Source organism: Furipterus horrens, unplaced genomic scaffold (assembly GCF_987537825.1).
Source record: "Furipterus horrens unplaced genomic scaffold, mFurHor1.1.pri manual_scaffold_7, whole genome shotgun sequence".
NCBI classification, from domain to species: Eukaryota; Metazoa; Chordata; class Mammalia; order Chiroptera; family Furipteridae; genus Furipterus; species Furipterus horrens.
Genome location: NW_028327177.1, coordinates 105,761,680 through 105,786,274, shown reverse-complemented (window position 1 = coordinate 105,786,274; position 24,595 = coordinate 105,761,680). Strand labels below are relative to the sequence as shown.

The 24,595-nt window shown below is 55.2% G+C and overlaps 1 protein-coding gene across 1 annotated transcript in view; it reads left to right on the top strand.

Annotated features, from left to right (window-relative positions):
- The window catches only part of PLXND1 (plexin D1), a 51,329-nt gene that overhangs the window by 5,580 nt on the left and 21,154 nt on the right, over positions 1-24,595 (top strand). Inside the window, exons 2-9 of the mRNA XM_090284208.1 lie at positions 10,978-11,154; positions 13,964-14,095; positions 14,351-14,451; positions 14,539-14,668; positions 16,157-16,334; positions 16,510-16,618; positions 17,057-17,159; positions 23,117-23,221. Of these exons, the coding sequence (XP_090140334.1) occupies positions 10,978-11,154; positions 13,964-14,095; positions 14,351-14,451; positions 14,539-14,668; positions 16,157-16,334; positions 16,510-16,618; positions 17,057-17,159; positions 23,117-23,221 (1,035 nt within the window). The remainder of the gene's footprint in view (positions 1-10,977; positions 11,155-13,963; positions 14,096-14,350; positions 14,452-14,538; positions 14,669-16,156; positions 16,335-16,509; positions 16,619-17,056; positions 17,160-23,116; positions 23,222-24,595) is intronic.

Genomic DNA, 24,595 nt, shown 5'->3' with positions numbered 1-24,595 from the left:
TCCTCATGTTGTGGTGACCCCCAGCCATAAAATTATTTTTGTTGCTACTTCATAACTGTAATTTTGCTACTGTTATGAATCGTAATTAACTATCTGATATGCAGGATGTATTTTCATTGTTACAAGTTGAACATAATTAAAGCATAGTGATTAATCACAAAAACAATATGTAATTATATGTGTTTTCTGATGGTCGTAGGCAACCCCTGTGAAAGGGTCATTCGACCCCCAAAGGGGTCGTGACCCACAGATTGAGAACTGCTGCTTTAGAGGTTCAAACCAGGCCATGAAGGTGAGCAGGGGTGGGCCAGGTGGAGGGGTGAGGTGAGGGCGTGTCTAGTGCTGTGGGGGCCCCAGCAAGCTCAGAGGCAGGAGAGCAGAGGCTGAGATGGGAATAGTGGGCTGGCTGTCACTGCCGTTGATGGGCAGACACGGACCTTCTGGCTGGCCTGAGTGGTGAGCGGAGGGCAGGCACCCTCTTGGTTCTCTGGGGCTGAGCTCTGAGTTCTGAGCAGGGATACTGTGCCAGCCCTACACAAACACCAAGGCCTTTGCTCTCACAACCCCACTCCCCACTGCCCTCTTGACACAAGAAGTGCTGTGTTTCCCAGTTTATACCTGGGAAAACTGAGGCCCAGGGCCACACAGCTGATTAGCAGGAGTGGGGATCTGCACACTGGCTGTCTGACTGCAGAGTCCACACTGGGTGCTGGCTGGTGTTAGCTGTGAGCGCTCTGCTGTGAGTTCTGCAGCTACCCCCACCCCCATGGAGATTTGGGTGGAGCCCTTTGTACAAACCTCCCTTCTGTGATAGCACCTCCAAGCAGGCCCCGGATGGAGCTGGAACTGATACTGCTGTGACTCAGATCCCGAGTGGGGTGCAGCTGGCTAGGCATCTGCAGAAGCTAGGCTGAAAGTGGGGGGCTGTGGCTGATGGGGCCTCCTGTGGAAGTGGGAGAGGCAGGGGAGTGCCTCGTTGCATTCATCTCTGAAAATGGAATTGTCTGGATTCTGGAAGGCAGGAGCCCTGGCCTTTTTGGTGTGGGAATGAGGGATGTGGTCAATTTGGATGATGACTTGTCATACCCCTTCAACACTGACCCAGCCCTACCTGGTACAGACCATGCTGGGGACTGGGGCTGGGTGGGCAGCCTTTCTCCTTTCCTTCAGGGCAGCACCTCACTGTCTGGTGGGTGGACGGTGGATCGGTTACGGCCCTGGCCATGCCCGCAGTGAAGACCTGCCACACCCAGGCAGGCCCAGAGTGGTGGGTGAGTGATGGACCCTGGTGCCAACTCCCTTGATTCAAATCTTGGCTCAGCACCTTCCTTGCTGTGGCCTTGGGCATGTCACTAACCTTCTGTGGGCCTGTATTTCCCAGTCTGTAAAGAGGGCTCCGCAAAAGGAAGAAGGGGCAGCTGGCGTCCGGCGGAGGCCCCGTGAATCGGTGTTAGCCCTGCAGAAGCACTGTCTCCAAGAGTTCGCTTTGCCTGCACACAGCTGCTGGTTTTCATGGAGATGAAGGATGTCGGCTGCCCTGGTTTCTGGCTGCTGCAGGGAGGAAGATGTGGTGTATATGGAAGGAGCCCGAGGGCCTGAGCCCCGGGAATGAGGGGTCCCTTTCCCTTTCTGGACCTCAGTTTCCCAATCTGAGTTGGGCCATGGGGAGGGGGGGGGTTGGCAAGGAAGCCCCCCCCCCCCCATCACCAGAACTGCTCCTATCAGTATCATTATTATTCCTATTGTTGTTGTTTCTTGGGAACTTACTCTGCGTTGGGCACTTTGCAAAACCCTTTACCTGACGTATGTCTTTTACCACCCACCCAGATGCGGAATGAATTGAGTGTTATCCCCAGTCTACAAAAAGGGGAACCAGAGGTCCAGAGACTTAAGTGACTTGCCTAAGGTCACACATTGGGCAAAAGGTGGACCCAGTGTCTGGCTCCAGAGTCTGTGTTTATTACCTTTACTCCCTGGTTCCTCTGAAAACACTGACCACTAGGGTGTGAGCCATAGAGGCCCTGAGGTCACAGTGGGCAGGGGTGAATGGGTCCCTCTTGCAGGTGGAGAAACTGAGACCCAGGGAAGTTCTGCCCCCACTGGAGCTGCTGTGGGGAGTGGTGAGACCTTTCTCGTGGGGCCTGCAGAGCTGCGCGGCCCTAGTGTCCAGCATGGTCCCAAGCTGGGGTCAGACCCCCCCAGGTGGGGACTCCTGTTCCCCATGACTGCTGCTTTCTCCACCTTCACCCACCAAAGCCCAGCACCTCTGGGCAACATGTCCCGCCCATCCGTCATCCTGGTGGAGGGTGCTCTGAAGTGTGGCAGTATGGGTGGGCTCAGCTTTGTTAAATGGCACCCCACGAAAAGGGATGAATCAGATCCTGTCTCTACCCTCCACGAGCCCCCAGATGGTCAGGGAGGAGATTGTGACAGAAGACGTGCTATAGCCAGGGCTGCACACTGTCCAGCCTCATCTGAGGAAATCAGGGAAGGCTTCCTGGAAGACGGTGATGTCGGAGCAGGACTGACAGAGGGGGCCAGGGAAGGCATTCAGGCCGAGGACACAGCAAGGGCAGGGGCCCAGACGTGTGGGGCAGCATGGCTTGGGGAGCAGTCGGAGATGGAGCTGAGAGTGTGTGGGGTCTGGGGTGTAGGCCAAGGATTTGGATGCTGTCCTGTGGGCTGCGGAGAGCCAGCAAGAATTTGGGGGAAGGGTGACACATAGTTAATCTGTTTCTTGAAGGGACCCATGGGTGCTGGCCCTGAATTAGTTCTGCCTGGTACTGGCAGAAACAGGAGACTCTCTTCAAAGCCTCAAGGCGGCTGGACCAGGTGATTCCCCAGGGCCTCTCCAGCTCTGACAGTGGTATAGGCATTGCCATGGAAACCAGGTCCCCGCATGGGGACAGGCCAGGAAAGTCTCTTGGCGCCAGCCACATGGATTTGGATCCTGGCTACTACCCCCAGAGTTTGGCTGTTTTCTTCCTTCCAAAACCTGTGTTTGGGCCAGGGCAGACCCCACACGTCACCAGGACGGACCCTGCACTGTCCACTCTCCCACTGATAACCTGATGCCACCTGGGTCTGCCCATCTCTGGGCCGGCATGGCTCTCCCCACCCAGCCCACTGTCTTTTACCCTGAAACACGATAAATCACGTGCTGGAGGAGGGAGGAAGCTCTAAGCTCCATTACGAGGCCCTGCGAGGCCCCAGTGGGGCATTAATCATGTAGCACTTTCTGCTCTGATCGGTAAATAATGGGGGGGCAGTGGGCAGAGGCCTTGAAGTGGAGGCCAGTCTGGGCAAAGGAGCTAAATGGGGATCAGCATTCACCCCTGCACCCCATACCCCTCTCAGAACATGTCCACCGTTTGTGTCTGAGGTGACTGAGCCCCCCAGAAGTGGCCATCTCCTTGGTGGGCCTCAGGTTTCCCAGCTTCAAGTGGCCACGCTCCCAGCAGCTGTTGGCAGTGCTCTGCAGAGCGGTGGATGGGAGGCTGTGGTGAAAGGTGGGGACTCTGGGGCCTGCCTACCTAGGTTTGAGATTCCCATTTGGACATAATGGTTGTGTGACTTTGGGCAAGTCAGTTCACTTCTCTGTGCCCCAGTTACCTTTGCTGTAAGTAGCATCAACTACTAACAACAATACAGGGAGAGAGATCTACACAGAGTAAACAGTGGCTGATTATTACTGTCATATTGTTGATACTACTGTATTGTTATTATTATAAAGCTGTCACTTTCCCACTTGGGGTTGGTCTCTGAATGGGCATCTGGGCAACTAGAGAGAGGGACCTAAAGTGTCACCTCCATGTCACCAGGACATGGGACCAGGCCAAGATCTTTGCTGGGGGCCCAAGCCCTGTCCTCTCAGCTGTGCCCACAAGCACTTGTATGATGACGCTGGGCCCAAAGGCAGCACCCTAGGGGAGGAAGGTGTGGGATCCAGTCTCCAGGGCCCTTCAGCCCCAGGAGGAGGAAGGCGGCCTGTAGCTCTCAGCTCCTCCTGGCCTGCATCCCCGCTATGGGAGAAGCTGGGACAGAAACTGTGGCCAGAGCCACAGCACTCTGCCACTCCACCCCCCATTAGAGCTGGTGGGAGGGAATGACTTTTCACTGAGGCCGGGGAAGAGTCGCTGGCTGCCCATCCCACAATGTTGTCCTCTGGGACGTGGAGAGGAGGGGAGCTGCAAATGGGGCTGGGCTGGGCTGGAATGAGAAACAGCTTCGAGAAGGGGGAGCTGGGTGTCTAGGGGGCCACGTCCAGCTAACAAAACAATGGCTGCTTGAGTCAGCGGCTGTGGCCGTAGTTCCCAGGCAGGCCCTGAGTGGAGCAGGCCTCGGCCTGGCTCCCAATATCCGGCGGCACTGCTGATCCAGCCCCAGATGCTTGACTTTGGGAAGTGGCAGAGTGGCCAGCCCTGGGGCCTCTGCTCCCCTGTCCTCGTGCTTCTGCCCGGCGGCCTGCAGAGCTAACTGGGAACATTTGTTATGGGAGCTGCTGTTAATCTCCCTACTTTCCAGATGAGGAGACTGAGGCTCAGGTAGGGTGGTGCACCCCACTGTGTGACGAACTATGAAGCTTGGCACACGAGGAGCCTCAGCTTCTGTCTGGATGGGGACACAAGAGTGTGTGCGCCGCCACCCATCCCAATACGGCCAGGCCTCTGAGCTCAGCCTAGGAGCTATCCCTGCAGACTGTGCCCAACCTGACGGCACGGCCTGGAGTGTCAATTGTGCAGGGTAGGCATTGCATGTTCAGGGCTGCCTGCCAACTGGGTCACACAGCCTTTTCAGGTGGTGCCCAGCTGGCCCACATGAACTCAGTACCCTGGGGCTGGGTGACCTGCCTCCTCCAGAGAGGGGTTTGGGGAAACTGAGGCAGGCTTCTCTGAAGCTCTGGAAGCGTCTGCCTGAACTTCTGTGTCCATTGCCATTTGTCAGTTAATCCTGCCTGATTCAGGCAGCCTGGGGCAAGGTGGGGAATTACTACGCTGTGTGTCCTGAGGAAGCCTCTGGCCCTCTTTATGCCTTGGTTTCCCTAAGATTTTGCTTTTCCTCTCCAGCTCAGGACTAGGTCTCCTGTTGTTTTCGGGCCTGTTGGCCATCCTCTCCTGGCCCCTCCAGGAAGACGGCATCTTGATCACCCACAGGGAGGTGCTGGTATTTCCTCTCTGGGCAGCAGGTGGCTTCTTCCTTGATGGGGGCCATTGATAGAGGCCCCCCAGAATGGAGTGCATCCTGACCCCTCCCAGGGCCAGCAAACAGTAGGCCATGGCTTTTTCCATGCCTCAGTTTACCCTCAGTGTAGATGCCAGCTCAGTGGACCCATAGCCCAGTAGTTGCAGTGTTTAGAGAGGCCCCACAGACTGAAGTGCTAGGGTGGAGCTTGGGTTTGGGAATCATAGGTGTGGCTTCAAATCCACACCTGACCATGTGCACTTGGGTGACCTTGAGAACACTTCCCCTTTAACTTAAGAGCTTCTGAATAAGTGTGGGGGAGGAGATACTTGATTGGGCTTTGCAGGAAGCAACAATCCAGGCCATTTTGTCTACGCCTGACTTTTGAGGCCTCTTGCAGATGGACAGACCCTTATTACACTGTACCCTGCCTAGTTCCTGCTGGCTCCTCCTCTAGTCCTCTCTCTGGGCCCCTCCTGACCCCCCCTCAGCTGTCCAGGCTGAGGGAGAGGAGTTGGCGGGTGCACTGTGTTGAGGGAAGCAAGAGAGGCTGGCCAGATCCAGAAGGGCCTTAACGGCCCAGGAGCAAAGTTAGGGTTTATGTTGAGGGCACTTGGGAGTCACTGAAGGCTGTTGAGCTGTGAAGGGGTACAACCTGATCAGTGGTTTTTTTGTTTGTTTGTTTGTTTTAAATTTTAAATTTTAAATTTTGGAATAATTTTAGATTTATAGGAAAGTCACAAAGATAGTTCCTGCATACCCCTCCCTCAGTTTTCCCATTGCTAAGGTCTTTCATTATCATGGGACATTTTTCTAACTCAGAAACTAGCATAGGTACTTCTCCCTCAACTAAAGTTCAGATTTTACTCCACGAATGTCCTTTTACTTTTCCAGGATCCCTCTTTGCATCTCGTGCTTCACAGTTTTAAAGGTTCCCTTTGGCTGCTGTGGACAGTGAGTGGGAAGGTGCCCACCCAACCTCCAGCCCAGGAGTGGTGAGTGGTGGGCTGTCCGCAGTCAGCCACTTAATACCCAAAAGTGTGCTTTCTGCTCCTACCTCATTTGCCCAAGATCACAGTTCAATAACAATAAAAAACCTGAGGCAGGAGGATACACAAAGTCCCAACAGCCAATGTAGTCTCTACCTGGGACGGAGCAGGACTGAGGTTTGGTGGGGTCTGTGGGCAGGACGTGGGAGGCCTAAGGAGCTGGGCTCCTGGGGAAAGAAGGTCAGCACAAGGACAGTAAGTAGTGAAATCAGTTTGTCAGAGTTTTAGTGGGAGAGTGGAGCAGAACTGAGCTTTGGCCCCAGGACGCAGCCAGCTGTTGGGGACATGTTGCATCCTGCTCTCAGAAAGGAGTTGAAACCAGAGCCTGTTGCTCATCCCATTTTACAGAGGGGCAAACTGAAGTCCTTAGAGGAATCAAAACTAGCAGCCAGGTATTGCGTGGGCCTGAGCACCTGCCCACCTGTGCTGCCACATGCAGAGTAGGCATACGATCGACCCACAGTTCCCCTTAGTTCTCCAGCACTCTGCCTGGCAGTGTTGCTCTCAGGGTCTCTGCTTGGAAAGGAAATGGACGAATACAGTTGTTCACACTGAAGTCAGCGTCAGTTTTCTTTCTTTCATAAACACCCCAGAGCTGAGCTCTGCCATGGAGAAGCGCGTGCTTGTGCTGCCACGGTACGTGAAAGTGGTGGTCAGCGCAGAGCCCGCACAGGGGAAAGGAGGTGTTTTGGAGCCACACTTGGAAGACTGACTAAAAACTTACTGCCCTGGCGTGCCTGGCAAAGGGAACAGCGTGGGTTAAGGCTAGGAGACCCAAGGGCCAGGGGAAGGGTGAGTGGCTCAGAGGTGTGGGAAGAGCACTGGCTGCTGAGGAGACAACATTAGGAAGGTTCAGAAGCCCTGGCAGGAAAATGTGACCACATTTGAGGAATTGTAGCCATCGGTGTGGTCGGGCAGGGGTGGGGCAGAGGAAAGAAGGGAGACTGGGGGCCTGAGCCGTTGGCAGGAGCCAGATCACAAAGGCCTTAAGTGCCAGGCTTGATCCTGGGGGCAGGTGGGGGCTAGACTAAGGTTTTGGTCAGGTAGGGGTTAACCAGTTTTGCTCTTGGAAAGGTGATCCTTGTGGGTTGGAGGGAGCTGCTGTGACAATCCAGCTCTCCCCCTACTCTCAGGGGAATTACTGGTCCTGAGGGACCTACCCTGAGTGCGACTTGGAGGAAGGCCGGCATTGTGGAGGAACTTCAAGCAGTGTCATTTGGTCGGGGCAGTATTTGGGGCCTGTGGAGCTGACTGCCCCAGGAGACCAAGTTCGGCTGAGGCTACCCTTGGGGTGGCTGCCTGGTCCCCAAGCCCACTGTCCCCATTTCCTGGGCTTGCAGCCCCCTCCCCCAACCAGGGAGGCATTTCCTGCCTGCCCAGCTTCCATTCTTGAGCCAGTTCAAAGCCTTGTGATTTCCCCTGGTGGTTGGGGAGTCAGCTTCCCCCTCAGAGCACAGATCATTCGGAGCTGCCGACGAGTTACTTCTCCTTTTAAGACACTTTTTTTTAAATTTTATTTTTAGGATGAGAAAAAAAATAGTTGGAGGAAAGGCTTTTTAGAAAATTCCTTCAGCACAGAATTAATGGCTTGTGAACGTCAGGGCAGGCAGGCAAGAACCGAATTCCCAGCATGCTCCCCCCTCATCCTCTGTTGCTCTGGCCCACAAATCACCCAGAGCTGGGCGCCTGTTTGGCTTTTCCCAGGACCCCCCACCTGAGCTGGCACTGCAGAACCCAGGGCAGAAAACCCCAAAGGTGACATCGGGGCCTCCCAGGTCTCCCTTCCTTCCCATGCCTCGCAGAGCTCAGGGAGGAAAGTCACGTCCTCTGGGCAAAGGTTTACGATTTTAATTTTAAAACAACTTATTGTTTAATGACGCAAGTAATCCACATTCAGCGAAGACAAGTTACATAACCCCTACGAAAAGCCTCCCTCATGACCAGACTCGAGGCCTGAGAGCAGACAGAGGCCACCTCACCTCCTCGCTGAGGCTGCAGGGTTGCTGAGGGGTGGGCCTGGGCCTGGGAGACGCAGCTGGGGAGATGGTGCTGCACCCTCTTTCCAGGGCTGCCCCCAGTTTGGGCACACACACAGGATGGAGTCAGGCAGGGTAGGTCTGAAGCTGAAGAACGAGAGGGAGCCAATTACAGTGTATCCTTGAACAACACGGGCTTGAATCACTGAGGTTCACTTATACACAGATTTTACAAAATACACAGTTGGCTCTCTGTATCCCCAGGTTTCTTATCCACAGATTCAACCAGCCATGGATCAAAAACTCTATTTTCTATCTGCGGTTGGGAGTCCGTGGATGTGGAGGACAGACTGCATTATTCTATGCCATTTTATAGAAGAGGCTTGAGCATTCTCAGATTTTGGTATCTGCAGGGGGTCCTGGAACCAATCCCCCTCTGACACCTGGGGACGACTGGGGAGTTAAAAGTTATACATGGGTTTTCAACCACACAGGGGTCGGTGCCCCTCACCACTCTGTTGTTCAAGGATCAACCATATATGACAGTCTGGGGAATGGCACTTCAGGCAGAGGGAACAACAAGGGCAAAGGCCCTGAGGAGGGCCCAGCATGGAGTGTTGGAGAAACAAATGAGGCCAGCGTGGCTGCCGTGCGATGGACTTGAAGGTCCCAGGGCCCTGATGGGAGGATTCAGGATTCAGGCTTTATTCTGTGTGTCACCATTGGAGGGTGTTAAAGGGCTCACCTGGCAGCTATGTTCAGGGGGTAATGTGGGGGACAATAGTAAACCCAGAGAAGAGGGGGCCTGGAGAGCCTCCTGGGTGAGAGGACGGCCACCTTAAGGGAGTCAGAGGCAGTCAGGTTCCAGAGCTTTTGAGGTAGGGTGAATCAGCCCCTGACTCCACTTTGCAATAATAATTGTAGTGACAGTTGTATTGGAAACAGCAATAGTATCAGCTAACACTCCTGGAGCATTGACCACAGGCTGTGTGAGTGCCTGTGTGAGTGCCTTACAATGAATTATCTCATCCCAGCCTCTTTGAGCAAGTGCTCTAGATGGACCCATTTTATAGTGGAGTATACTGAGGCTCAGAGAAGTGACTTGCTTAGGTCACCCCCAGCCATCCCATGGCAGACTACCACATTCCTGGATTTTTGCCCAGGGCACCCCATCTGTAGGGTTGTGCTGGGAAACAGCCTCCCCTGCCCCGCACCCCCCAGAAACCCATCAGGCCACAGCTATGTTTATTAGCTCAAGGACAAGGACTCAGTATTTGTTGTTTTGAAAACCAGCTGAGCTTTTGTGCAAACACCACAGAGGCACATAGTCAATGGTTTATATTTGCAAACAGTACAGATAAGGAAAAATAAAAAGCCTCACTAAAGCTGCACCTTAAAGCCAGTTTCAATGCTAAATTCTGATGACTTCTGAGTGTCTCTTCAGAGCCTCTGAGGCCCACATCCTGGCATCTGGAGGCCACTGTGAGCTCAAGTCTGCTGCCAGCTTCTGTCCTAGATGCATGGCATGGCAGCTGGTTATCTCGAGCAGGCCCTACCCCTCGGAGCCTCAGTTTCCCCATCTGGGAGAAGTGACCTCATAGGGCTTCCAGGATTCAGGGAGTTGATGCCTGGGCCTCATCCACTGTCTGTTTCCAGTAAACCTGGCCTGTTACTATGTCTACTGTTGTGACTTTTGCTTTGTTGTTTATGAATCTGTTTTATCAAAATGGCCCCATGGCGTCCTATGACTTTTCTCAACCAGATGTCTTTTCTGTTGATATTAATACAGATTTGTAGTGGCTGGAGGGGTGGGGGTGGCTTTTCTGGACAATGTGCTGTAATTTATGTAATTTTCGTGCTCAGTCCTGTCAGATATGAGGTTGTGTCCCGTGTCTGTTCTTCTGAGCCACGCTTGTGTCTGCATCCTTATGGTTTTACAGTTATCTTCTCAAAGGCGCTTCCTGAGGGTCCATTTTCATACTTTGTAAACTTTGAAAGGACCAACAAGATCCTGAGAAAGGCAGGGAAGGCGGAGCAAGTCCAGGGAATGGCCACAGCTCTTGTGCTCCTGTGAAGCAGGGCTAACATGCTCCCCAGGGTGGCACTTGGCTGATGTGGATGGTGGGGCTGTGTGGTGGGACAGACCTGGCCTCACATTGCCCATCTGGAGTGTGTAGATGAGGGGATGTGCTTGAAGGGAGGGGAGGGACTCAGTCTGAGGAGGCCTCGACCTGGAGTCCCGTGAGCTGTTGGGAGTTTGTGGGGGATGCTGGGGGCAGAGCAGGGGACCTGGGAGGAGAGAATCCCATGGTTGCTGTGGAGACACAGCCAAGGCAGGAGGGATGCCTGTGGGTGTCAGCTGGTCACTTGAGTCCGAGGATGGGTCTGGTGTGGGCTCCCCTCCTCTGCCAGACTGTGACCAGCCTTGGAGCAGCTCCAAGGGTGTGAGGCCTAATCCTGTCCCAGCCTCCCTGGCTGCTGCGCCCTTGACCTTGTCCCCTTGCCAGCCCTTTTTACCCCCTACCCACAACTCCTCCTGTATGGTTCCTTCATACCAGAAACATCATCTTGGGACAATTTCGTGACTAAAGTCAAGGTCAGGGGTCAGTCTGCAGTTGAGGAAGGGACCCTGCTTGTGTCTGGGTCTCAGCCCAGAGCTGGACCTGAGCAAGGCTTTCAGGCTCTGCTGCTGCACCCTGAGGTGCACACAGTGCGGGCAGATGGCCAAAGAAGGTCTGGAGCCAGGTTCTAAGGTGCTGTTTCTCTTCCAGCTGCTGCCGGAGCAGTTAGACTGTGGAGCTGCCCACCTACAGCACCCGCTGTCCATCCTGCAGCCTCTGAAGGCCACGCCCATGTTCCGAGCCCCAGGTCTCTCCTCCGTGGCCGTGGCCAGTGTCAGCAACTACACGGTGGTTTTCCTGGGCACAGTCAGCGGGCGGCTGCTCAAGGTAGGGCGGTGGGGAGGAGGCTGCGGGGGTCAGGGGGAGGCTGAGGTCCAATATTAGCCTTCATTTTTTCTGATTTACCTAGCACTTTACAATTTACAAAGCATTTTCACGTCTGTTTCTTCCCCTCTTGCTCATGACAATAAGTGTCCTGTCATGCAGGGGAGGGAACCAGTGGCAGGGAGCTGGCTGCTCTCTCAGGGTCTCTGGGACTCGGGCTTTGAGGCAGATGGAGCTGAGTTCAAGTCTCTGGGCTCTACCACTTTCAGGCTGTTTAACCTTGGGCAACATACTTTCTGGGCCTCAGTTTCCCCATCTGTAAAGGCCTATAAGCGCTCTCTCGAGACTGTCGTGTGGCTTTGACTGGGGGAAGGCCACATTCTGGCAAGTGGGGCCTTGCATCCCATTTCCTTCCCCAACCTACCTGCCACCCTCTGAAGAACCCCTCACTGCCCCCTTCTCTCCCCCCCCCCCCCCCCACCAAGGGGACTGGCTTCCAGAGGTAATAATACCTGCCTCCAGATTCCTGGAGCTGGGAAGGTGAGAGGAGCCTGACTCCCACTATGGGGCAGGACGGACCGGGCCTGTATCAGGCCCTCAGGTGAGGGCCTGGACCTGCCCCCAGCCACCCTCCATTCTCTGCCTGTCGGGAAAGTCACTGCCTGGCATAGCTTGAGCATACACCAGGCCTTGGCCTAATTGACTCAGATCTAATAATCTTAATTCCCTCAGCTGCCCAGGCAGACGCCACAGGCTGGGGGTGGGGGGGCAGTGATCGGAGCCCACCTGGCCCTGCGACCCTTTCTGGACCACTAATAGGATGGGGGAAATGCCAGGTGTGGGAGCAGGGCCAGGCGGGGGTTGTCCTCAGCCTTTGAGTACCCCGTTGAAGATCCTTAGACAGTGGGGTTCATGTTTGGAGGTCAGATGCTTGGATTTGGATCCTGGCTGTGCTGCCCCTAGCTGTGTGACCTGGGTCTGGTTGCTTCTCACCCCGAGTGAGCCTCAGTTTCCTTGTCTGTTACAGGGAAAATGAGCCAGACCACCCAGGACTGTGGTCAGTCTACTGTAATGATGCCTGTGTGTGTTAAAAGCAAGGAGTCTCTCCCACCTCCTGTCCGTGAAGCTGCAATTAGTAGAGACCGACTGTCTGCCCAGTCTTGCAGGGCACATCACGGGCATTATCTCATTTAACTTTCACCGTCCTACAGAAGAGGCAGAGCCGTGATTCCGATATCACAGATGGGGACATTGAAGCTCTGAGAGGGAAAAGTTGCCCCGAAGTCGCAAAGCAAGAGCTGGGGTTGATTTCAGGCTCAGCTGGCCCAGAGCATACACTACCCCTCAACCCAGCCTCTTCACCTGCTGTCCTACATTGTGCAGACTCTATCTCCTGCCAGCTCAGGGCTCAGGTCATAACACCCAGCCCAGGCCCTGGAGCACAGTAGGTGCTCAATGAACATTTGAAGGAGTAGAAATGAATTGAATGCCTGTCTACTGGATGCATGGGGGTGGGGTTGGGGGCAGCATACTGAACCTGGGCCAAGCTGCCTGGGACAGGCTCTGCCAAGAGGCCATCTGGGGCTGGGGATGTCTCAGGGGCTGGGGCAGAGCCTGTGGGAACCTGGGGAGGGAGGAACGTCAATTTGGTGTGTAGAGGGCACGTGGGCAGCTTTTCTGGAGGAAATATTGGGAGAACAGAGCTTGGCCTCTTTTGCACGTGGGTGGGAGGGAGAGAGAGATTCCAGAAGGGAGCACACTGGGGCAAAGGCCTGGAAGTGGAATTCGTGAGCGGGGTTGAGTGGGTGGAGATGAGGCTGGCAGAGTAATTTGGGGTCAGATTGTCAGGGTCTCGAATGCTAGGGCAAGTTTATTACATCATCAGGAAGGCGATGCTGAAGGTTTGGGAGCCCACCAAGGAGGGCTGTGCAGTAGGAAGCCCCAGGAAGGCATTAACCGCTGGTTCCAGCTCAGGGCCTGGTGGGGCTTTGATAAGGCAGCACGCTGGGAATGTGTGAGGCCAGTCCAAAAAGAGCTGCTTGATGGGACTCTGAAGGACATACAGAGGGGCCCTCAGCCAGAGAAGCTTCCAGACCTCAGCTAGTCCTGGTTGCCCTCCTACCTGGACATTGGACCCCATGCCCTAGCCCCTGCCTTGGACTCGGGTCAGACAGGCTGAGGCCTGCATCATGACCCTGAGGCATCTTCATTTTTTGACTCTTGCTAAGTCCCTCGGCCCTTCTGTACCTCAGTATCCTCATCTGTGAAATGGGTGTAAGGGGATAGGAATGAGCAGTATGGTCCCATTAGCACTTTGCATGCACCTTGTCATCCAGTGCTCCCACAGCCCTGCAGGGCAGGTACTGTCATTAGACCCATTGGCCTAGGAGAGTAAGGCTCAGAGAGGGAGAGCGCCTTGGACGAGTTGTCTGTTTATACAGTTTGTAAATGTCAAAGCCAGATCCAAGACCAAGTTTCTGCTCTTAGGCATGATGCCAAACAGCCTCCCAGAGAATGTTTATAACTATAACACCTGTACATATTTACTGGGTGGGATGTGCTGGTGAGGAGCAGAGGGAGTTCCTGGTAGGAGCACAGCAGAGGCAAAAGTGTAGAGGCCGGACCCATTGCCCTTCCGTGTCTGTGATTCCCCACCATCCTGGAAGGGCCCAACGGGTGGGGAGGCTGAGCCCGCAAGCCTGGGTCAGGTCCCCTCTGCCCAGTGGCAGTTCCCCTGGGTTTGGCCTCCCCCTGCTGTGGGCACTCTGCTGGCACACCATCACCCTGACAGTCATATCCCCCCCTCCCCCAGATCAACCTGAATGAGAGCTTGCAGGTGGTCAGCAGGCGGGTGGTGACGGTGGCCTACGGGGAGCCCGTGCACCATGTCATGCAGTTTGACCCAGCAGATCCTGGTTACCTTTATCTGATGACGTCCTACCAGGTAAGGCCAGCCCCCCCGGTGAGTTGAGCTGTCTTGCTTGTCTGGCCTTTGCATACAGTGTTCTTCCTGCCAGGAGCACTTCCTTCCCACCTCCTTTGCCTGCTCACCCTTTACCTCTGCAGGGAAGCCTTGTTCCCGTGTTTACCCCACTAATGTTGAGCCCAGTTTCCCCAGTCTCTCATGGCCCTCACCAGGCTGAGTCCCCAGGGAGGGGCCAGCAGCCCCACTGAGCTAGGCCCCTACCTCTGCCTCCAGATGGTTAGGGTGAAAGTCGCCGTGTGTGCTGTGCACACCACCTGCGGGGACTGCGTGGGCGCGGCCGATGCCTACTGCGGCTGGTGCACCCTGGAGACACGGTGAGGCCCCTGGGCGGGGGCTGGGCTGGGGCGGCTGTGTCAGGGGAGGAGCCTACTGGGGTCCTGACGTGTGTCCTGCCGCTCCAGGTGCACCCTGCAGCGGGACTGCGCCAGCTCCAGCCAGCAGCACTTCTGGACCAGTGCCAGCGAGGGCCCCAGCCGCTGTCCCACCATGACAGTCCTGCCTGCTGAGATCAATGTGCGCCAGGAGTACCCAGTGAGTCGGGGGAGCTAGAACCCACTTCGAGGGGATACAGAGTGGGGAGCTGCCCTTCACCTGGTACCCAAGCCCTGAGAGGTGGGGACTCCTGCCCATGGTGCCGCAGCGACCTGGAGACAAAGAGTGAGACAGGGAGAATGACTAGGCTTCCCTGAGCATGTACCAAGTGCCAGAACATGCTGTGTGCATGATGTTCTCCTCTGTTAGGCTTCGCGCAACTCTATGAAGTAGGTGCTTTTAACATCCCCATTTTACAGATGAGGAAATTGAAGCACGCAGAGGTAAAGTGTCTTGCTCAAGGTCATTCAGCTAGGGCATAGCAGAACTTGGATTTGAACTCAAGTGGGCAGGCCCCAGAGTCCCAGAAAGTAGGGGCAAGTTGTAGGATGGGAGGAGAATGAGCCCCACCCCCACCTCACCTTTATGCCTTTTCCTGGCCCCAGAACAAGGGAGGAGGTGGAAGGGCCACCAAGTGCCAGACTATTATTTCTCCTTCTCAGAAACATATGAATCTGTAGCATGGGGGCAAGGGATCTCCCCTCGCCTGTGCCCAGGAGGGCCTAGAGCTACTCAGCCCCCTCCCTACCCATAGCAGGCATTGTTGGAGCAGGGGTGGTTCCAGACCCTGACAGAGGGCTGGGGCAGAGGAACAGACAGGCCTAAGGCCTCCCAGCTCTGCCCTCTGATTTCTCGAGGGTGGGTGTCCTCATTTGTCACCTGTGTGGAGGTGATGGTTCTGATGGGCCAGATGGGGTCTGGGGCTCCTCTGCCTGCCCCTCTCCATTATTACATGTCACAGTTCTTCATATGCTTTTCCTTGTCAAGCAGACAGGGCATAGGTTAGTCCATCCATCTGTCCATCCATCCATTTATTCACTTAGGATATTATTGAGTACCTACTATGTGCCAAAAGCAGTTTTAGACTCTGGGGGGCACAGCAGTGAACAAGATAGACAAATCTCTGGCATCTGAGGGACTGACACGCACACAGGGTGAGACAGAATAAGCACGATAAAATGTTAAGTTGGTGATAAGTGCTATGGAGAAAAATAAAGCAGAACGAAGGGAGGGGTAAAGATGGAGTCAGGGGATGTTGACATTTTAGACTGGGTCAGGATGGGGAGCTTACCACAAAGGTGACATTTGAGCAAAGGTAGGAAGTAGGTGAGCCAAGCTGATATCTGGGAAGGGTACTCTGGGTAGAGGGAACTGACAGTGCAAAGTCCCTGAGGTAAGAACAAGACTGGCGGATTTGAAAGAGTATTAGGGGATGGGGTCAGAGAGGTCATGGGCCGGGTGGCTACTGTAAGATCAGTTTCATTTTGCAGATGGGCAAACTGAAGCCCAGGAGGTCATGTGAAGGCTGCAAGTAGACTCCTAGCCATGCACCCCACCATTGGTTCTCCCAGGGTTGCTAGGCTGGGGGTGGGGCTGTGAGAGGAGGGCCTGCCTCCTCATCCCCAGCTAAAGGTCCCTTGCTTCCAGGGTATGATCCTGCAGATTTCTGGCAGTCTGCCCAGCCTCAGTGGCATGGAGATGGCCTGTGACTACGGGAACAATATCCGTACTGTGGCCCGGGTCCCAGGCCCTGCTTTCGGCCACCAGATCGCCTACTGCAACCTCTTACCGAAGACCCAGTTCCCACCCTTCCCGCCCCACCAAGGTAAGCTCTCTATTCACTGGGCTGTTGGGGCAACTGTCTGGGGACCTGCAGATGCCCAGTCCCTAGGGGTGTGATGGTGGATCTCAGGCATGGAGGTCCTGATGTCACAGCCTTTGATGCCAGTGGAGACCCTCTGACCCTTGTCCTTCTCCTTGGCTCCTCCGATTCATTCCAGACCATGTGACTGTGCAGATGTCTGTGAGGGTCAATGGGCGAAACATCGTCAGGGCCAATTTCACCATCTACGACTGCAGTCGCATTGGACAGGTGTATCCCCACACAGCGTGAGTGGGTTGGGGGCTCACTTCTGGGTGGTGGGAGGAGGTTTTTGCTCTTAGGAAGGCCTTGGGAAGAAAAATGAGTGTCTTAGAAGTAGACAGGACCCACAGTCATTGACTCACCAACTCATTTATTCAGGCAACAAACGTATCACCCAAGTGCCTGTCCTCTGTGAATACCTAGTCTGGTAGGGGTAGAGAGAAGTGCTTTGATTAACTTCATCAAGTCTCCTAAAGGCCCTGGTTGCCTACTTCCTCCTTGCATACCTCTTGCAGCGGGGAACTCACTACCCTACAAAGTGCACAGCCCTTCCTGGTAGCTCTGATAATGAGAAAGACATTCTTCCCTTGTGCTGGGATCTGCCTCTTGGATTGCAGTTGCAGGGGGCAGGGATGAAGTGAAGGGTGTGAGTTGAGTATCTGAGGGGCCCCTGTGTCTTCCAGTTGTACCAGCTGCCTGTCAGCACAGTGGCCCTGTTTCTGGTGCACCCAGCAGCATGCCTGTGTCTCCAATCAGTCTCAGTGTGAGGCCTCACCAAATCCCACGGTAAGCCAGCCCTGGGGGATGCCCTCTGCCTTCCCTGTTTCATTACCTTTTTAAAAATTTAATATGTTGAGAACATTTCCACATCGTTAAATTTTCTTCTTTGGCACCAGATTTCACAGCTGTGCTGGGCTCTTCACATAGCAGCGCATTGAACCAATCGTGTATGCCGATCACTTTGCGTTTCTTTTTCACGTGCTAATATAGTCAGGGCACTATGCGCGTCCTTGATTCCTCCCTGCAGACCAATTCTTAAAAATGGCATTTTGGGGTGAAAGTGTGGCCGGATTTTTTACACCTTTAGCTCAGCGGCCCTCCAGAAAGCCTAAGCCAATTTGTGCTCTCACCTGCAGTAGGAGGGCTCCTTTCCACACATCGTGCCAGTACTGGCTAGGTTTTAATTTCACCTTCAACATTTTCAGCAAACTTAGGGGGTCAGGGAGTACCAGACTTGGGCCTTGAATCCAAACTCCTCTTTCTAAGCCCATGTTCTCCCTGTTTCCCCAAATAAGGAGCTGGGCTGAAAGGCCCCTGCCTCAGTCTCCCCATTGGCACTGGAAACCCAGGGCAGAGGACGCCTGGCTCCCCCTGGGTTGAGAGGGCACGCTGCCTCTGGAACCACATGCTTCCGGGTTCTCTTGCTTTGCTCATGCTGGTCCCTTGGGCTCCACAGGCTGATTCTGCACTGGCTGTGGGCCAGGCCCTCCCAGTGCTACAGGATGGCTGGATTTAATCAATTACTCTGGGGCCGGGTGTATTGAGAGAGTGGGGAATAGCAGAAAAAACACAAACGGAAATGCCACGTACCTTTCGTAGGTTGTTTCTGGGGTGTGTTCATTTGTAGGGTGGCCTCTCACCTTAGCCCAATGAGTCTCAAAGGCCATCCCAAGCCTTGTGCCAGGGATGACCAAAAGGGATTCCTGAGACTTTGGCTGGGGTGGTAATGCCCAGCCAGATGGGATAACTGGACCAGGGGCAGGGGTCTCAGGGTCCTGAGACCACAGCTCATCTCCTGTCAGACCTGACTGCTGGGCCCTCTGTCTTGTATCTGGGCTGCAAGGGGCCAGGGCGAGCTCCTGAGCTCCTGTCTACAGCTTATCTCTCTAGGAAAGGAAAATGCTTCCACCCATTTCCCAGATGGCATAGCTGAGGTGGTTAATATGCCCCAGGGGCCCTGGCTCCCAGCAGGAGGAGGGCACTGGGACCCCATTCTAGACATGCATCCCAAGAAGCAGACCTAGCCTCTTGTCACTGGGCTCAGAGACCCTCACCAGGAGGCCTCGAAGCCTTGTCTGCCCACAGCAGGTACCATGCCATGGCCCACACCTGGAATATTCTGATTTCAGCCCCTCCTACCTGAGCCTCAGAAGTGCTTTGCCAAAGAGGAGTCCAGCAATAGCAATGTGTACCATAACTCAGAGCAGTGAGGCAGTAATGTGGGTTTCCAGTGCTAGGAGAGGCCCAGTGGAGGCCATGGCTGAACCATAGGGGAGGCCCCAAGCCTCTTCACTAGACGTGGGATTTCTAGCCTGGGCTGACCAGGACTCCTGCTCTTGTTTGGGGTCCACATTTTCCAGCCCCCAGTCCAGGGCACTGTGCACAGTGGGAAGCGTTTGAGCTGGCAGCCAGCCTCCAGTGCTCTAACCTAGAGGAGTGGTGAGGCAAGCGGGACCCAGACCCAACACAGTGCGTTCAGCATTTATTAAATGCCTGTTGTATGCCTGAATCAACACTAGGCATTGGGAAAGGATCCAGTTAGACATAGTTCTTCCCTCCCCATTGTGAGCCGAGGCCTGGGTTGTGAGTTGCAACTGTATGATTCTAGACAAGCCACTGGCCCTCTCTGCCTGTTTCCCCATCTGTGAAGTGGAGCCTATTTCAAAGGCTACAGTGGGGACCTGACATTACACCTGTAAGGCATTAACTTCTTACTTGGCACATAGTAGGTGCTCACTAAAAGGCTAGGTGGGACAGGAGGACTTCTTTGGGCAGAGGACTTTGTGCCGGGTCCTGACATTCACAGGAGCTCACTGGCCTGAGGTGTTTCTTTGGCTGTGCCCTCATAACTCACTCTCCCCCAAGTCTGTGGCTCTGTGGATCAGGAGCTGGGGCAGGGTCACAGGCCTGTTTTTTTTTTATTTTAAGATTTTATTTATTTTTAGAGAGAGGGGAAGGGAAAGGGTAAGAGAAGGAGAGGGAGAGACACATCGATGATATGCGAGAGAAAGATCAATTGGCTGCCTCTTGCACACCCCCAATGGGGGACCTGGGAGAGAGCCTGTCTTAAAGGATTATGGTAATCCAGCAGGAGAAGAGGCAGCCCCCTCTCTCAGCCTGTGGGAGGCTCTGAACTGATGCTTAATTTGCTGTTTAATTGAGTGCCAGTTAGCTGTAGAGGCGCCAGGCCTCTGGTTGGGCGGTGGGCGGCAGGGTCTGAACATCTTCCTGGACCCCGCAGGAGCTGGGAAGGTGCAATGGTCTTGGGCAAGGCCAGGCGGTGTCCCTGGGAAGGCAGGTGCTAGGGTCTGAGTCTTGGGTCGTTTCCCTATTTCCCAGTGGGCCCCAGAGGAAGGACGTGCGGGCATAGGGGATGCTGGGAGCAGGGTTCCAGCTTTTCCATGGAGGAAGGTGGCCACATCCTCCACTTACAGTTGTCTGTGAGATGGTATGGCCTCCCTGAGGATGGCTTCCTCAAGGAGGTGTGACTTCAGGCCTTAGAAGCAAGGACGGTTTGGCAGATAGAAGGGTGGGCTCCATTGGTGGGGAGGCCCCCATGGAAACCTCCATAAAGTTCGGCTTCATTAGGAGCCAGTGGGGAAAGTGGTTTGGTAGGAATGTGGGGGCAGTTTAGGGGGAGTATGGGGGTGAGGAAGGTAGGGAGGGGGAACAGGTGAGGCGGTTCAGGGCCCTTGGGCTGATCAGTGCTCCCCTTGATTAGGATATCAGTTCTCTACTCTTGAACTTGGTAGAGAAGATGGGGAATCTTTGAGGGACAGGTGAGGCCCTCTGTGAACCAGCACACGCTGAGTTCACATTGGGTTTATTGTGGTTCCCCGCATTGCTGCCCCTGCGTCTGTCCCCGTTCCTGGTCTCCTGAGCCTGCAGGCCATGCCCTGTACCTTGCGCCAGCAAAGGAATAAGCTGCTTGGCTTCCTTCTGAGGCATCGATGGTTTGGCTTGGTATAAGGGAGTCCTCCATCTTTTGGTTGCAAGTAGGGAAACCCTAGTTCAAACTGGCCTCGACCCCAACAGAATTAATTGGCTCATGTGAGTGAAAAGTCTGGGGGGTGTCATCACCTGCAGGTACAACTGTATCCAGGGGTTCCAACAATATGGTCTGGGTCCTCCCACCCCTCTGGGTGGGCTCCATGCTCAGGCAGGCCGACCTTCCTGGCAGCACCATGGGCTCAGCCATTTTGGGCCGGTCCCAATCCCCCTGGTGGCCCTGGGAAACAAGAAGAGCTTTCATAAGTTCTGCAGAAGTCCCATAGTTGAGTCTCACTGGCCAAACTGGCACTCTCTGAACCAACTGCTGAGGGTAGGGTGGCCGGGGACACCCACCCATCCCTGGGGCTAGGGTGTAGCATCAAGTCTTCCCAAACCAGAGGCCTGGGGTTGGGGGGAGTTCCCCAAAGACCAAGCCAGAGTTGGCGGTGGGTGGTGGGGGCTGGAGGCCAGCAGCAGAGACACGAGGTGCCCCCATGGAGGTTTAGCTCGCCCTGGGGGAGGGCAAAGCTGCGCCAGCACTTTCTGCCTTGCTTCTATTCAGTAAAATGGGTACAAGCAGTTAAGCAGCCATGGGTTACAAGGGTCAAGGGGAGTCATGGGGCCCTCAGAGGTAATCCCACATTATTCTCTCTGGGAGGTCTCTTGACCCTCATTCACAGCCCCACCCCACCCCATCAGCCACCTACCTGCGGGTAGGGAGGAGCTGCGGGGACAGAGCCACTGGGTCTCCAGCCAGCTGCAAAGTAGTACTGGCAGCAGCCATTAAACCTGATTGAAAACATGTGGGTTCCATTCCATAAAATTCCATGGGGTTCACACACGAGACTGCACAGGACAGAGGCTCAGAGAGGGCCAGCAACTTATGTGTTCTCGTACAGCGGGGGCTGTACACCAGCTCCTACCTACTAGCCTACACTGTGGTCAGCTCAGGAGGCCTCCCTGGGCCTGGCCGTGCTGTTTCTTCAGCCAAGGCCCCTGTGCTCTGCACCAGGCACTGCTCCCAAGGAAATGCGCGTGTGTGGGCAACGTTTCTGGCCTAGCAGTCAGCAAAAGGTCTGGACGACTAGAGCCCTCTTGTGCTGCACATTCCATCTCGGGCAAACCATTTTGCTGTTCTGCGCCTCTATTTCCTGTCTGTAAAATGGGTGTAATGATAGCACGTACTTCATAGGGTTGCTGGGAGGAGTATTTGGGACAGTGCTGAGAACTGTCCAGGCGCACAGTGAGAGCTGTGTGAATAGCGGCTGCTTCTGTCATTAGCATGATCATTAGTTATTATTGGTGGTGGTATCCCCTCAAGGTATGGTTTGATGCTGGATCCTGAGGCTCCCCTCAATGCACTCTCTGGTTAACAATAAGAAGAAAAGACCCCTGGAAGGCCTTCAAATCACATCTCTGGACACCTTTTTCTCTGGCTGGTGACCTTAAGGTGACACATGGCTCATCATGTTTCCGAACCCTTCCCTGACCAGGCTTCGGTGGGAACAGAGCAGAGCAGGAAGCCCCTGGGGTGGAGGGTGGCTGGGCTCTTAGTAAGGCTCCCGTTGCTCCAGGGTCCTCGAAGCTCCCTTCTCTCAGGGTCCCAGCAGGTCAGGCTCTCAGGTATAAGGAGGCAGGACATGGCCCACTGGGAACCCAGGGCAGGACGGGGGCTCCAGGCTTCCTAGCTCAGGGAGGCCACTAAGGTGGCACGGCAGACATAGCCCTGCCCCTGTTCTCTGCCCTTCACCCTCTGACCTCAGGCAGCCCCTGCTTCTTTGAACCTCAGGTTCTTGCCTGCCCTCCCTCCCTCCCTCTTTTCCGTCCTTCCTTTTTTGGAGTAGACTCCTTAGCTCCACCTCTGCCATGGGGATAATGATGCTCAGGCCCTCCCTGGACTCTCGGGAGCTGGTACCTCTGCCCAGGGCAGTGGGGAAGGGCTGTCCACTGAAGCCTGCTGGCACCAGGGCCCTCACAGCCCATTTCTCATGGGCCATTCGGAAGTCTGTTTTGTTTTTTGTTTGTTTTTAAGATTTATTTATTTATTTTTAGAGAGAAGGGAAGGGAGGGAGAAAGAGAGGGAGAGAAACATCTATGTGGGAGAGAAACATCGATTGGTTGCCTCTCGTACCCACCCCAACTGGGGACTGAACCCGCAACTCAGGAAATGTGACCAGACTGGGAATCGAACCAACGACCTTTTGCTTTGTGGGATGATCCCCACTAACTGAGCCACACCGACCAGAGCAAGTCTTGGGTTTCTTTTCTCTGAATGATTTAACATGTGTCATCTGGAAACCAGCATTCCAGAGCTCAGTGGGGTCTTAGAGAGTGGGCACAGTCCCCCATTTTACAGTTGAGAAAGATGGGGCCCAGAGACAGGGAGGGAGCCGATCCTCCACCTCAGCCTCCTAGCCTCCTCTGAGAGGTGTGGGAGAGATCCAGTTCCACCACTGGGCAGATTATTTCATCTCTCTGTGCCTCCGTTTCCTCATCTGTAAAATGGGTCCAGTAAACCCTCCTGCTTGTGGAGTCGCTATGAGGATCACATGAGATGGTGTGCAGCTCTGGCACATTGCCCTCAGAGCTGGTGGATCTTCTGGGTTTGTTACGAGTGTTTTCTCACCACACAGGCTGACTGGCGCCTCCCTGGGGAGGCAGGACTGCATGGGCAGGCTGGGGTGGCCACGGAGCCTGTCTCTTCTGAAATGCATCCCCCCGATCACCCCTGCCTCCTTGTGTTTTGACTGCAGAGCCCTCAGCACTGTCCCCAGATCCTGCCATCACCCCTGGCACCCATGCCCACGGGTGGCTCCAAGACCATCCCAGTGCATCTGGCTAATGCGGCCGTCTTCCAGGTGGGTGCAGGCCAGGCCCGGGTGGGTGGGGTGGGGCAGAGGGCTGGGAGACGTAAGTCCCAGGTGGGCCCCACACTGTGGGCCCACCACCACCTGTGCTTTTGTTTCCTTGCTCTGAGTTTCCAGGTTCTGTTAGAGAAAGCCCTGCTCTGGTGGCACGGGAAAAGGAGGAAATGGAAGTCAGTAGTAAGGGTTAGGCCAAGGGCACAGCAGGCCACCAGCAGCCTGAGGGAAACCCTGGCCAGGACCCCTGGCAGAGCTGGGCCCCAGCCCATGGTGGACACTGCCCATGGGTACAGTACTCTGCCCCACCCCTAGGCCAAACTGTGACCCTGGACACACCTCCCCAGTTGTGGCTGCCAGGTCTTCCCTGGAGAATGGCCAGAGAACCTCTTGGCTCCCCCATGCTCCATTGTCCCGATGGGGAAAATGAGGCCCGCTGAAGGGAAGTTGATGTCCCTGGGTCACATGACGTCAGGCTAGCCTTGCACCTTAGGCCTGGACTCCTGATTGAGTGCTCTTCCCTACAACCAGCCTTCCCTTCCCCCATTGCCCATCTGGGCTGGGGGAGGGGATGTCACCCTTTTCTGGGTCCCTTCTGGGTGGGAACCATTGATGAATCTTGGAAGCATGCCAGCCACCCCCCTCCCCAGCTCCTGGGGATTTGCCATCTGTCGCTTTCACGGGGAAGCTGAGGCCTGTCGTCACACGTGGGGCCACGTGCCAGGCGTCTGGGGTGTGTTGGGAAGCCTGTGGTTGGGCTGGAGCTCTGCGAGGGGTCGGCCGGGGCCCTGCCCTTGACCCTGCGACTCCACCCTGCAAGGGTTGGGCCTTAGCCTCCCAGGGCCTCCAGGGGTCTGGGTCCCTGTGGACGGAGGGCAGTGCTGTGGGCTGCAGGAACTTGGCATGTGGCGGCCCAAGCCCTGGGTGTGGGCCCTGGCTGCTGCTTTCTGGCTGTGTGATTGGAGGGCACGGGCCTGCCCTCACTGGGCCTCCGTGATCCTGTCCCTCCTGTCCCCAGGCCTGCCTCTAGAACATGAGGGTGGGGGCGGGCATAGGCCCATGCCTGGGATCTGCAACACCCTGTTGGCTGAGCCCACACCCTGAGGACCCTCAGGACAGGCTCCCCAAGGTGGCCAAGGACTGAGCTCAGAGACTCAGAGGACAAATCCACCTCTCAGCTCAGCATGGCAGGGGACAAATGAGCTTTCAGTCCTGTCAACAGCCACTTTCCTGTATTAGCTTCAGAGCAAAGGGGGAAGGGGGCAGAGCAGGGGAAAGGTTGCTGACCTGCTTTCTCCTGAGGGTGTCACATCTGCCAATGATAGGGACATAAACAGGAAGTCCTGCCACGTGGCTGGCCCAACACTCATA